Source organism: Lithobates pipiens, unplaced genomic scaffold (assembly GCF_037356315.1).
Source record: "Lithobates pipiens isolate NorthernLeopardFrog02 unplaced genomic scaffold, aLitPip1_a1.2 Scaffold_25, whole genome shotgun sequence".
Lineage (NCBI taxonomy): Eukaryota > Metazoa > Chordata > Amphibia > Anura > Ranidae > Lithobates > Lithobates pipiens.
In genome coordinates this window covers 222,956,394-222,971,249 of record NW_027507787.1, presented here as the reverse complement: position 1 = coordinate 222,971,249, position 14,856 = coordinate 222,956,394, and the positions used below count along the sequence as shown (strand labels likewise).

Here is a 14,856-nt window from a genome sequence, read left to right as displayed (position 1 = left end):
TTTTGAAAGTTTTCAATAACATTTTGGTAATTTTTTGTAACGTTATCTCTTTTCTAGTACTTAAATGACAAGTCGAATAGTACCGCCGTGGAAGTGAACACCATAGAGCTGATCAACATTGTTGATGGGGTAAGAGTTAAAATGATGAAGTGGTATTTTAAAGATTGCAGAGAAAGTCAAACCTCAGTTGTGAAGAATGACTAATAAGAAACATTTGAAGTGGAACAAAAGTAGAATTAATGTATGAAATTCCTATTCTGTAACAATGTATAGGTATAGAAAACATGTAGGGGGCGCTATTAAGCAAAAAAAATAAATTCTATCTCATTAACAATCAATAACTTTTTAACAAATATCACATGTGCAACTATTCATAGTGCATTCACCATAATATGTACATGAAATACATTTAACCACTTCAGCCCCGGACCATTTTGCTGGCCAAAGACCAGACCGCTTTTTGTGATTCGGCACTGCGTCGTTTTTAATTGACAATTGCGCGGTCATGCGACGTGGCTCCCAAACTAAATTGACATCCTTTTTTTCCCACAAATATAGCTTTCTTTTGGTGGTATTTGATCACCTCTGCGGTTTTTTATTTTTTGCGCTATAAACAAAAATAGAGTGACAATTAAGAAAAAAACGCATTATTTTTTACTTTTTGTTATAATAAATATCCCCCCAAAAATATTTTTTTCCCTCAGTTTAGGCCGATACGTATTCTTCTACATATTTGTGGTAAAAAAAAATTGCAATACGCGATTATTTATTGGTTTGCGCAAAAGTTATAGCGTTTACAAAATAAGGGATAGTTTTATGACATTTTTATTAATAATTTTTTTTTTTGCTAGTAATGGCGGCAATCTGCATTTTTTTTGAGTTACTGCGACATTATGGCGGACACATCAGACATTTTTGACACATTTTTGGGACCATTGTCATTTATACAGCAATCACTGCTATACAAATGCAGCGATTCCTGCGTAAATGACACTGGCGGTGAAGGGGTTAACCAGTGGGTGGCAGTATAGGGGTTAGGTGTTCCTAGGGGTGTGTTATTAACTGTGGGGGGGCTGGGCTTTCATTTAGTGAACACTGATCTCTGCTCCAATCATCATTTTTTTTTTGTATAATTCTCCTTTAAGGGGGCGTGGCAGGGGGTGTGTTCTGTGCCTACATACTTTTGCTAATAGGTGTCCCTCGTTCCCATCTCAAAAAGTTGTGAGGTATGTTAACCACTTGCCGACCAGCCGCCATCATTATACCCTAAAGTGGACCTTCCGCTCATTGGAATCCTCCCCCCCTCCGGTGCCACAATTGGCACCTTTCAGGGGGGAGGGGGGTGCAGGTACCTGTACAGTACAGGTATCTGCACCCACTTCCGGGATAGCTCTCTGCAGAAAAGGGGCGTAGATTACGCCCCTTTCCGAAAGTCCCCCGCTGCCTGTTGGGAAACACACAGATCCCAGAGGCAGCGGGTCCATCCTTATTGCGCAGCGCGACTCGCGCATGCGCAGTAGGGAACCAGGAAATGAAGCTGAAAGGCTACACTTCCTGATTCCCATACCCAAGATGGCGACGGCAGCACCCGAGAGTGCCGACATCGCAGGCGCGCTGGACAGGTAAGTGTCACTATTTTAAAAGTCAGCAGCTGCAGTATTTGTAGCTGCTGGCTTTAAAAAAAAAAAAAAACGCGGACTCCCGCTTTAAAGCGAAGCAGTGCCGAATTGCAAAAAATACTCTGGTCATTGAGCAGCCAAATCTTCTGGAGCTGAAGTGGTTAAAGTGATACTAAAATTTCGTCTTTTAAAAAAAATATATATATATAAAACAAACATGTCATACTTACCTCTGTGCAAGGGTTTTGCACAGAGTCGCCCCGATCCCCCTCCTGTGTGGGTCCCTCCCCTGCCTTTCTGGCTCCTCCTCTTCTGGAGTGCCCCCCCCCCCCCACGAAGAGCTGCTTTCCATGGTGGTGCTGCGTCCATTGACACAGACAGAAGGACTTGGTCCCACCCCCCAGCTCCCGTGTCACTGGATTTGATTGACAGCAGCGGGAGCCAATGGCTCCCGCTGCTATCAATCTATCCAACGAGAACCCGAGACAGTGCCTGGGCATGTGCTCATCGCTGGAACGATCGGGCTCAGGAAAGAAAAAGGGGGGCTCGGGGGGCTGCACAACAAAAGGTTTTTTTACCTTTATGCATAGAATGCTTTAAGGTGAAAAACCTGGAGACTTTACAACCCCTGTAAGCCTTTAGAAACACTTTAACCTTATCCTTTCCTAACCTTAAAATGTATGTAAACCCTAACAGTGAACTTCTCATATTTGCTCCACTTTGCGCCGTTAAATGTACCATTGAAAGTGTTTTTATGATTAAAAAAAAAACAAGGCAGAAATGCAGCATTGTGTTATCTTAAGGAGCCTAATTAGCCCTCCCAGTTCTTATCCTTAAATTACAGAACAATTATTAATGAATGTATTAGATATTTGCTGTATATATTCTTGACAATTTATGCAGCATTTTTACACATTGTACATTAATATCTGTCCCTGCCCTCAAGGCGCTTCCAATCTAAGGTCCCTATCACATACTAGGGACAATTTAGAGAGGAGCCAGTTAACCTACTAATGGTGGGGAGGAAACTGGATTACCCAAAGACAAACCCACGCAAGCACAGGAGAACATGCCACCTCCATGCAGGTAGTGTCTTGGTTGGAGTTTGATACAAGAGCCCTAGTCTTTCTGTTGTAGAGTCTAGTATAGGGGGAGGGGTTTGAGTACCTTGTAGACATCTGCAATTCGTTTCGTAACGAAATTAGTCATTTGACGAATTTCGACAAATTCATTAATTTGGAAATATCCCAATTAACGAAAACCTGTTAATTTTTCCAAATATTTGAAAATTCTTACATGCGTATATTCGTAAAATCTGGAATTTTCGGAAACTCGGAAATCAGAACAAAAATTCAAAAGAACGAAAATACGACAATTGGAAAACCCAAAAATTCGAAAATCTGAAATAATAACTAACCAATAATAACTTTTACTAACTATTAAATTATAGGTATTGAAATTTACTTTCAAATTTGGCTGTTAGTGAACGTAACGAATACGAATCTCTCCAAAATAATGAAGGTCGCATCTAAAAAGTATGTAAAGTAACAAATTAATAATAATAATAAATAACAATAATAATAAAACCTTATTATTTCATTCCGTTCCATTAGTTTAGATGTGGCATTCGTTATTTAGGATAATTCGTATTTGTTACGTTGACTAACAACCAAATTTGAAAGGAAATTCAAATACCTATCATTTTAATAGTTAGTTATTATTAGTTAACTAGTTTCTTTAGCATTTTTAGATTTTCTTTCTTTTTGGATTTTCAAATTTCTGAATTGCTGAATTTTCGAATTTCCGAATATTAGAATTTCCGAATTTCCAGATTTTTTTTTTTTCAATTTTTCTAATTTCTGAATTTTCTAATTTACGAACTTCAATCATAACAAATGACCCGAAAAAATGGGGAAAAAAAGAGTGAAACGAAAACAAACAAATATTTCGGCAGTGCACGTCTAGTACCTTGGCAAATGATATTATATATTCATTTGCTATTGTGACAGAAGTGGGTGGGCTTGGGGAGCAGCAAATTTTTTTTTTACAGTAATTAGAGCCTCAGCATCTAATCGCGTGCTGCTAAAAAAAAAAAAAACTTGCGTTGGAATCTATGCGTCCAGCTCCCTGTCGGGTGCATGGATTAGGGGGGCGGCGCCCCTGCGCCACGTATGGACGAGCCACTGTTTCAGTGGTCCCCAACCTCCCCAGCACCAGGGACCTAACCCCTCCACAGACATTGGGGGTATGGGTTTTGTGGTTGAAGCCGGTCAACTGGAGGGGGGCTGTTGGGGGGTGCAGCCTTGTCACCCCGTCGGAAAGGGGGGGTAGGTGCAGCCTGGGTCTCACCAGTGCTCCCTGAGATCCTGTCCCCGGCCCACCTCTCCTCCCTCCCGTTCTTCTTTGTGATTACTTTGTGGTGCTAGGAAAAGGGGAGTGGGCTCCCTCTGGTGGTTGGAGGGTGGCAGTGCTGGCTTGCTCTGCCCGCTGTGCAACCCGCCTCCCAGAAGGTCACGGACCAGCTCTGTCCCCAGCCCAGGAGTTGGGGACCCCTGCTTTAGGGCATTCTTTCACAAAAAATATAATGTTGAGGGGGTTTACATAATCTCCAGGCCTAAAATATATTTTTTTAAACGTGTGCAAAAACTGCCCTGGCAGCAAAGGGGTTAACATGAGACTGTGCTTTGGGAAATTGAATTCACATACTTGGTACTACCAGATATATTAGGGAGCATGTGAGTCACTTCTTCCCAAACTACAGCTTCCCTCTGATAGCATAGAGAAGTGGCCACCAAAGGGGACTACACTACTGGACGTCTAGAAGCAGAAGATACATGGCAATATAAAAAGTATTCCTGTGCAGATAGGTTTGCCCAATGAGTCAGTTTGAATGTAAACGAGACGTGTGAATTTCTTTTAGTTCCAAATTCGTTTTTTAATGAATTTTGACAAATTAGTTCATTCCAAAATTTCTGAATTTTTGAAAATTCTGAATTTCAGAAATTCAAAATTTAGGAAATTCGGAAATTCTAAATTTCGGATATATTGAAATTTGGAAATTCGAAGATCCAAAAATAAGAATTGAAACCTGAAAATTCAAAAGAATGAAAATTAGAGAACATGAAAATCTGAAATAACTACGGGTAACTCTTACTTACCGTATTTTTCGGACTATAAGGCGCACCGGATTATAAGGCGCACTAGCAACGACCGGCTGATAAAATGGATATTTCCATATATAAGGCGCATCGGACTATAAGGCGCACCGGATTATAAGGCGCACTAGCAACGACCGGCTGATAAAATGGATATTTCCATATATATGGCGCATCGGACTATAAGGCGCACGGTCGATTTTGTGAGAAAATTTAGGCTTTTACGTGCGCCTTATAGTCCGAAGGTTAACGTCAAGAGACTTGATCTGTGACTCCATGCGCGCCCATCTGACAGATACTGTTAACAAAGCACTCCAGCGATGTCAACAGGTCATATATAAGGCGCACCGGATTATAAGGCGCACGGTCGTTTTTGGGAGAAAATTTAGGCTTTTACGTGCGCCTTATAGTCCGAAAAATACGGTACTATTAAATTCTAGGTATTGGAATTTCCTTTCAAATTTGGCTGTTAGTGAATGTAACAAATGCAAATTTACCCGAAGTTACGAATTATCCGAAATAACAAATGCTATATCTAAACAAATGGAACGTAACGATCTAATAATAATAAATATAATAATAATAGAAACTTTTTATTATTATTATTATTATTTATTATTAATTTGCTACATTTGATTTGTTTAGATGCAGCATTCGTTATTTCGGATAATTCGTAACTTCAAATAAATTTGTGTTCATTACATTCACTAGCAGCCAAATTTGTAATGAAATTCCAATACCTAAAATTTAATAGTTCGTTATTAGTCAGTTATTTCGAATTTTCGTTTTTTCTTCTTTGGAATTTTACAGATTTTCTTTCTTATTTTTGAATTTCTGAATTCCAAATCTCGGAAGTTTGGAAATTCTAAAATCAGAAAAATCAGAAATATTCTAAAATTTTAAAATTCTGAAAATCCTTATTTACGATTCCGAATTTTCGAATTTCTAAAAAATAAAAAATAAAACGAACAAAATTTTCGGCAGTGCACATGTCTAATGTAAACCTTTTTGCAAGACCAGGGTGTGATCTTTACAGACTTTTCTGATACAGACATGACCATGTTCTGATTCTTGATTTTGTTTTCTGCTGTTCTATAGATGTTTCGACCGCTGAACATTCGAGTAGCTATAACTAACTTGGTGATATGGTCCACGCAAAATCCCATTGATGTTAGTAGCGGGACTGCAGGTGATGTCCTGGGGAGATTTGTTCAGTGGAGACAAAGCACCACGGATCTCAAGAAATGTGACATCTACCACCTTCTCATGTAAGTGATCTTGCTATCCACCCATATAACAAGGGCAGATAGCTTTAGCTAACCAGTCAGAATATTGACTGAACTGCCCTTCGTAAATTCTGTCTATAACCTATAGGTTGGAATCCCAAATGTGGTCCAATAATAAATAGTTTCCAGGGTATTTATACCTTGTTGCTCTAATAAGACGCATATTTCTGGACATCTTACAGGCACAGTAGAACCACCCATAGGGCCAGCTATTACCCAACTGTGCTCAGCTCTCTTGCTAACTTGTAAGCTTTTTTTAATAGCTTACCTGGAAGTGTCAATGGAGAGGGCAGAAATGGGTGCAACAACGTTTAGGATGCTACTTTTCTGTGGCAAAGGTCAATTGGTGAACTTGGAGGCTGCCATAGACTTGTGAATCTGCTTGAGTTTGGTTCCTGAACAGTTTTGCAAATTTTGCTTGAACCCTATTGAAGTCTATGGGGGAAGGATGAATCTCATTTGATTCTCTGTAAGGTAATCCCAGCCACTGTGTCTCCTCTATGCCTCCATTAGGTAAGGTGATCGCTGTTAGCTGCTGTGTCTCCCGCAGGGGGGGTGTGCTGTGGGGTGATCGCCGCTGGCCGTTTCTGTGTGTAGCACACGGGGGGGGGGGGTCCTGTGGGGTGCTCACCGCTGGCTGTGACTTCCGTGGGAGGGGGTGGTGCTTTGGGGTGATTGCCACCGGCCATCTCTGTGTCCCCCGTGGGGGGTATTAGTACTGGTTGTGCCGCCACCCCAAAAATAGTAAGCACCCGCTGCCACTGGTGCAGTGGAAATTTGTCCCATAGTGTGTACTGTCAGCACAATGTCAATTATTTCATGGAGACTTGGGTTGAATGCTACCTCAGTGTTTCTCAAATTTTCTTTTTTGTCTTCCCGGCGCACCAAAAAGTTTCTCTTTCGGAGTTCCAGACTTGATTAAGTATTTCTCCATTAACAATGAACAAACTTTATTTATAAGCATCAAAGTTGTAATGGAATGGTCTCTACTATTTTAATATGATTAGAGCTATCAAGTTCTCCCGAGATCTCGCTCAAGTCTTGCATTATGAAAGGAACCAATGGATGACAGACTGACACAGATTGCGTTTTTATATATGTTATTTTTTTAACCTTTGCGACATTGATTTAACATTTAATTGTTCGATTGTTCAAGGTTTTAAAACGCTAGCAATTTTAAATATTTTTCAAAACTCCCAGGTCACACCTGCAAATCTGACGTGGAACACAGTTTGAGAATCACTGCTCTAGATAGTGCTTTCGGTGCTAAAATGGATTGGTCCGCTAACTTATTGTGGTGTGCGACTGCTGCACTGGAGCACTTTTAGGCCTGGTTCACACCTATGGCATTTTTAGTACTTTTTGCATTTTGCAGATTTGCACTACAGTCCATTTAACATGGTTTCCTATGGAACAAGGTCTGTAGTGCAAAATGCAAAAAGCACTAAAAATGCATAGGTGTGAACCAGGCCTAAATCCCCAGATCCTTACCAAACGTTTAATTTTTGTTTGGATAGGGCTTGGAGGAGCTAGGACCTCTGTAAGATTTTAATGACCATCCTGCCATTAATAGTTGTCAGGTCAAGCCGGGAAGTAGTGGGAATTGTCTGCAATATAAAACACAGACAGAACCATAAAAGACAGAAAATTGTTTCATACTTACCGTCATTTTCTTGTCCTGGTGCCTATCCATGGCAGCATATCCAGGACAACCTCCACCTTGGCGCCTCCTTCAGGACCAGGGAATATTATAAAAGAAAAGGATTAGTGCACTCCCAGCATTCTACATAATACAGCATACTGAGAGTGGGATTGTATGCTGCCATGGATAGGCACCAGGAAAAGAAAATTACGGTAAGTATGAAACAATTTTCTGTTTTCCTGGTGCCTCCATGGCAGCATACCTATGACAAATACCTAGCTGAAATGGGTGGGATGATGCATAGTAAAAGATTAATTTGAAAAAGAATTAAAAATAGGCAAATGCCGGCCTGATAGCCTGTCTGCCAGTTTTTACAGATGAGAAAGCTGCCGGGTCTACTCTGTAATGTCTCGTAAATACATGTTGGGATGACCATGATGCCACCCTTTAAATCATTTTGATGGATACGTCTACTCTGGCCATCCAAGAAGCAGAAAACAACCGGGTGGCATACAGCCCAACTGAAGAGGGGGTTCCGGTCCCCTATCCCTGTACACCTTCTTAACCAACTTGATTATCCATGAAACTATTGTACTAGAGCAGGGATCTGCAAACTATGGCTCCACAGCTGCCGCAGAACCACATGTCCCACAAGGTATTGTAAAGCTCTGATATTCACAGACATGACTAGGCATGATGGATACTGCAGTTCCCGGACTGGCCGGAGGGCCCCAGATGATGCTTCTTTGCCCCTGTCTTTTTTTGGAGTATTACGAATAGGTTAGATGAAAGTCTGAAGGGAGTCGTGGCTTGAAGATAGTGTCTTAGTACCAAAGTAATAGCGTCTTCGTGAAGAAGGCCAAAATTGAATCTGTAAAGATTGGCAGGGCCCAAGGTTCTGAGATAGTAGAGGAAGAGGAGAACTTAGGGATAAATCCATGAACCGTTCTAAGTTCTACTCTATCCGAGTACAAAAAATAATATTATTGTCTTCTGATCCCAGAGCCTGAAGCTCTGATACTCCCCAGCCCGATGCCATCGCCACAAACAAAAATAGTTTCCAAGTGATATTCCACAAGGATGTTGAATCAGATGGGGCAAAAGGCTGTTTGGATAAGGGCTCCAGAGTGATCGAGAGATCCCAAGTGGGAAAGATTTGTTTTAATGGGTGGGCTTATCTTCTTGACTGTCTTGAAGAATTTCATTATTAAAAGGATCTTCAGCCCATCTCTTGTTGTCACAGCAGAGATTGCCACCAGCTGTACCTTTAATCCTAAATCAAGGTCTGCTTGCTGGAAGTCAAGGAGTTGGGGGGAAGAGGGCACATCAGGATTGAAGTTTTGCCGTTGGCGAAAGATCTAAACTTATTTCATACCTTGTCACTCGTATTGTTCATTGAAGGCTCCTGTGCTTTGAGCAGAGTTGAAACAACTCTGGAGGAACATCCTAATGATTAAAGCCTATGTTTTAACATTATAATGTGAAGGTTCAATCTGTGAGGATTCTGATGGGTGTAATGCCTCGAGCCAGAAGAAAGGGTATCAGAGGAATATTTACCGGAGGCTGGACACTAAGAAATATTGCCCTAGGGAATCATGGGTCTCCCTGCAAATATGGCAGGACTGTTGTCACCGTTTTTTGTTGATATTGCAAGTCTCGAGAGAATTTTCGATGTAGGAGGCCTAAATTAGATTGCATGCCCAAGGACTTGACAGGGCATCTGTTGCTTCTGCCCAAGGATCGAGTAGACTGAATAACTGACTTTACAACCTCTTAAAGTTTTTTGCAACTTTTTGCAAGCTTTTTTAAAACATTTTAAGAAGTGTATTACAAGCATTTTACAGCTTCAGATGTTTTCGTTTAGCCAATAGAAAGCACTAGGGGGAGGAGAGGAAGAGGAAATTAGGGTTGGAGAGCTGCTATTTGAGCAGAAAACACTTGTAAAATGCTCAAGTTAGGCTTTTTTTGTTGAAGTCTATTGGTCCAAAAATGCTTGTAATCTGACAAAAAGAAGCTTGTGTACTTTTTTGAGCTTCAGGCTTGAGACGTCAGATGTGAACAGGGACCATTCAAATGAATGGGATTTGGCTTGTTGAGCATCTTAGAGCCAAAAGCTTGAAGCAGGAAATAGCTTAGGTTTGAAGGCTGCATTCACACTTCAGCGTTTTGAATCACAGGCCGATGTGCAGTACTCGCATTTGAGATGCCATTCATTTGAATGACATCTAAATTTGCGGCTAGGGTCTCCCCCGATTGTCGTGTGATAAATCGTGCTGCAATCGCGCCAACCCTCATCGCGGGAATCATGTTGCCCAAAAGTAGCTTCTGAACTTTTTTTCACTGTTGAAACACTGATCCTCAATCTGGACAATCAAAAGCGGGTGCGATACCCGTTTTCTGTTTGGCTGAAAAGAGAAGACTCCCAATTGGCCGCCGAGGAGGAGGAAGGAAACAGAAGTCGCCGCCACTGCTCTGATGACCAGGACAATGGGTGGCCACAGGAGAACAGCAGGAGAATGGGAGGCCTGCCGAGCAGGGGAAGCTGCCGATGATGGGGTAAGTGCGACCAACCAGTGGGCGGTGGCATACTGTTTGCCACCCCCCCAAAAAATTTTAAGATTTTCCACCGGCTGAGGCTGCAATCCAGCACTTTGGTGTTTTTTGTATTTTACTGAGGGGATACAACTTGGATGGGGAGCAGGGGTACTATGGGATGCCCACTTGATTTCAGACAACTACAGGGGCAACTTTCTTATATACAGTGTATATACCCTCCTCTGCTCCTCCAGTACACTTGCTTGCAGAACTCCACACTTGACAAAAAGATAATCTTGAAACAGTATCCAGTCAGATCTTAGAGCAACAGCCTCTTATAGGCCCCTTTAAATGTGTGGCTAAAATCTGTGTCCAGCTTCCATCCCTGTGGCTACTGATCCCAGCACCACCTCTTCAGGCTCTGCCAGCCCACCTGGCTGCAGCTGCCCCTTTTCTCTGGCCCTCCTGGCTAACTTCTCCACAATTATGCCCAGACTGCTTAATCACCAGCCCACACAGGTGGCATATCAGGAGATCTCCTGGACGTGCTGACTCTCTCCTGCTGTCCTCATACTTGCTTCTGTGCATCCAGGCAAGGATTCCTCTGTGTGTTGTAGAGGGTCCCTCCAGCACCCGAACACCAGGCCTGAGGTCAGCCCACCAGACTAGGGGGCACCCTCAAGGGCCACCGACAGCCTTCTCAGCACTCTATCTTCCACCCGGCCGCCCGTTTGCTGGCCTGACCCATGAGTATGTATGAGGTACCCACCCCCTGCCAGCCCATTTACTGGGGATTAGCTGGGGCCCTCATCAATAATCCAGGCAGCTCCTCCTAAACTCCACCCTCTACTTCTGGAAGCTTCTCCAAGGTTCCAGAAAGCAGAGGGAGTTGCCAGAGATGCTGCCTGCTGAGTCATCCAGCCTCCTGAGTTGCTTAGACTTGGCCCAGAGTCAACCCAAGCCTGGCTGATAGCCAGACCAAATTTTCCTACACTAACGTCGAAACTTTTTTTGCACACTAGAAGGTGCTACACATAAGACTGGCTATAATATATGCATAGTAATGAATCAAAAGAAATCGAGGGAAGAGGAAGGAATAGATCTCCAAGAGGGAGATCAGAGGAAAAGTCAAGGAAGGAGAAAGAAAGGGGGGGGGGGGGGGGGCTAGGTATCTTGGCTTGGGTGGTCTGACAGAAATTGTAACTCTTCTTTGTCCTATCCAAAACAAAACAAATGTTTGTTAGGCTTTCTAAAAATAGCCTGGAGTGAAATTGTGATGGTATGAACAATCTTGTTTAAATTAGGCTGGTTTGAAAAAATACATATAATAAAACGTGAAATTGTTGCTTAATTATTCCAGAGGGCATGGTGCTTTCCCAGGTGGCGTGATCGGCATGGCATTTGTTGGCACTGTTTGCTCACCAAGCCTCGGCAGCTCAATCAGTACAGTAAGTACATTTTAATTAACCATCATGGCAGTTTTTGTGGAAACTAGGGCAACAACAAAGAGACAAGATTCTTCAATTTACTAAAGTTTGGGGTCCATGGATCATCCACCTTCTGTTCTGATTGTTCCCTATTGAGCTTATCACCACTGAAAAGCTTGACCTGAGATTTGTTCTGATTACTCTTGTCCTACACTCCCTACCCCTCCCTTCCTTTTCTTTTCCCTTTTTCCTCCCCTCTCTCGCCACACCCCCAAATATTTACTTTCACTCTCATGTCTATACTTTATGCATCACCCTAATTTGACAGACAGGGATGAGGTGTGATATCACTTCTTCACTGCCTGATTTAACCATACAACACTGCAAGTGTGTGCATTGAGCACAATTGCAAAACAGCCTTATGGAACTAATTGGGAGAGTTTGACAAATGGTACCACTTGTCAAATTCTGTAGCCCAAGTTAGAGACATCAATGGCATGTGAACAGCGCGGTCTGGTTGTTGTTTTACAGTTCAGGTGGGTGGCCAGGAGGGAAGGTAAAACCACGGCTCAGTTGCCCATTTTTATCACCCCCTGACTGCCCATCTGAAAGAGACCTATTTCATGCGCAGTTGTACCTATTATTCCTAGTGCAAGGTGTTTGTTTTCTATATGTTTATGTACTTACAAACTTTCCTAGGTCCACAATTAAAGGAGATGTAAAGGCAGAAGGTTTTTTTTTTATCTTAATGCAGTCTATGCATTAAGAGAAAAAAAAACCTATGTGTGTAGCAGCCAGCTCAGCACCCCCTAATACTTACCCTGAGCCCCATTTCTGTCCAGCAAAGTGCCACGAGTCTCTCAGCCATCCGGGACTGTCCTCCTGATTGGCTAGGGCACAGCCGCAGTGCCATTTGCTCCCATGGCTGTCAATCAAAGTCAGTTAGCCAATCATAGGAGAGATGGGACGGGCCCGAACGACAGCTGCATGTGGGAATGTACACACGGAGCTGCTGATTTGGCTCGGGTGCCCCCATGGTAAGCTGCTGGGCTGTAGGGGCACTTGTCAGGAGGGAGGGGCCAGGAGCAGCGAAGAGGGACCCGAGAAGAAGAGGATCCAGGCTGCTCTGTGTAAATTCACTGCAACAGAGCAGATAAGTATAACATGTTTGTTATTTAAAGAAAAAAAAATCACTTTAATATTGAGCAGTATTAAGTTCAGCACTCCACAGCAGTTCCAATTCCTCATGTGGTTCCTTGGGAAAATATAATTGCCCAACCCTGCTAAGGTGACTTGAAAAAGTATTCATACCCCATGAAACTTTCCACATTTTATCATGTTACAACCAAAAACGTAAATGTATTTTATTGGGATTTTATGTGATAGACCAAAACAAAGTGGTACATAATTGTGAAGTGGAAGGAAAATGATAAATAGTTTTAATTTTTTTTTTATATATAAATATGTGAAAAGTGTGGTGTACATTTGCATTCAGCCCCCCTTAGTCAATACTTTGTAGAACTCACTTTTTAGAACCCCCTGTCTCTACCAACTCTGCACATCTAGAGAGGGACATTTTTGCCCATTCTTCTTTGCAAAATAGCTTAAGCTCTGTCAGATTGAACGGAGAGCATCTGTGAACAGGAATTTTCAAGTCTTGCCACAGATTCTCAATTGGATTTAGGTCTGGACTTTGACTGGGCCATTCTAACACATGAATATGTTTTAATCTAAACCATTCCATTGTAGCTCAGGCTGTATGTTTAGGGTTGTTGTCCTGCTGGAAGGTGAACCTCCGCCCCAGTCTCAAGTCTTCTGCAGACTCTAACAGGTTTTCTTCTAAGATTGCCCTGTATTTGGCTCCATCCATTTTTCCATCCACTCTGTTCAGCTTCCCTGTCCCCGTTGAAGAAAATTCTCCCCACAATGTGATGCTTCCTCCACCATAGTGCAGATGGTGTGTTCAGGGTGATGTGCGGTGTTAGTTTTCCCCCACACATAGCGTTTTGCTTTTAGGCCAAAAAGTCAAATTTTGCTGTGTCCCTCACATGGCTTCTCGCAAACTTCAAACTGGACTTCTTATGGCTTTTTTTCAACGACGGCTTTCTTCATACCACACTTTCATAAAGGTCAGATTTGTGGAGTGCACAACTTATATTTTATCCTATGGACAGATTCTCCCACCTGAGCGGTGGATCTCTGCAGCTCCTCCAGAGTCACCATGGGCCTCTTGGCTGCTTCTCTGATGAATGCTCTCCTTGTCCAGCCTGTCAGTTTATGTGGACAACTTTGCGACAACATGATCCGATCGGACTTTGTCTGATCGTGTGTAGAGAATTCCGATCGGAGAAAGTGCCACGCATGCTCAGATCAAATTCCTAGACCAAAGCTATTGGCTACTAGCCTCAACGTAGTCCCGTGGTAACAAAATAACATTGTCACGTTCTGAACGATCGGATTTTCCGATAACTCTGTCCGACGGATTTTGTTGTCGGAATGTCCGACCGTGTGTACAAGGGCTAACTCACATTCATACATAGACATACTAGGGCCAATTAAGTCAGGGTCCAATTAACCTAACATTTAGGGGTATCAGCGTAAAGGGGGCTGAATACAATTTTCACATAATTATTTGTAAACATTTTGAAAACCATTTATCATTTTCCTTTTACTTCACAATTATGTGCCACTTTGTGTTGGCCTATCACATTAAATCCCAATAAAAAACATTTCCGCTTTTGGTTGTAACATGACAAGATGTGGAACATTGCAGGTTGTATGAATACTCTTTCAAGGCACTGTATATAAGGACACCACCACTTTGGGTTCATTTTGCTTTCTGTTTGGTAAGCCCTGGTGTATTTTATGAGTCACTCAACAAGACTTTTTGTGTGCAGTTCTCCGGCAGTCCTCAGTCACACGCTGCGGTGGTGGCTCATGAACTTGGCCACATCCTTGGAATGGGTCATGATGATTCCACGTGTCCCGGGGTCTACATCATGCACAGTGCAGACATGTAAGTCTTGATAGTAATGTACGAGAAGCCATGATACCAAGATACATTTACAACTGTACCTAAGTACATCTATGCCTTTTCTGTCCAATGTTTGAATTAGCTACAGAATGGTTACACCATGACTACGTTTCTCAAGACAAATCTTTTCCTTTTTTATTTTGCATAGAACGGAGAAA

General features: G+C 42.3%; 1 protein-coding gene across 4 annotated transcripts in view; it reads left to right on the top strand.

The window, feature by feature from the left end:
• The window catches only part of LOC143930908 (disintegrin and metalloproteinase domain-containing protein 9-like), a 140,468-nt gene that overhangs the window by 85,697 nt on the left and 39,915 nt on the right, over nt 1-14,856 (top strand). For all 4 annotated transcript variants that reach the window (XM_077455591.1, XM_077455590.1, XM_077455589.1 and 1 more), the window contains exons 8-11: nt 58-129; nt 5,873-6,042; nt 11,598-11,685; nt 14,562-14,680. In XM_077455591.1, coding sequence (XP_077311717.1) covers nt 58-129; nt 5,873-6,042; nt 11,598-11,685; nt 14,562-14,680 — 449 coding nt within the window. The remainder of the gene's footprint in view (nt 1-57; nt 130-5,872; nt 6,043-11,597; nt 11,686-14,561; nt 14,681-14,856) is intronic.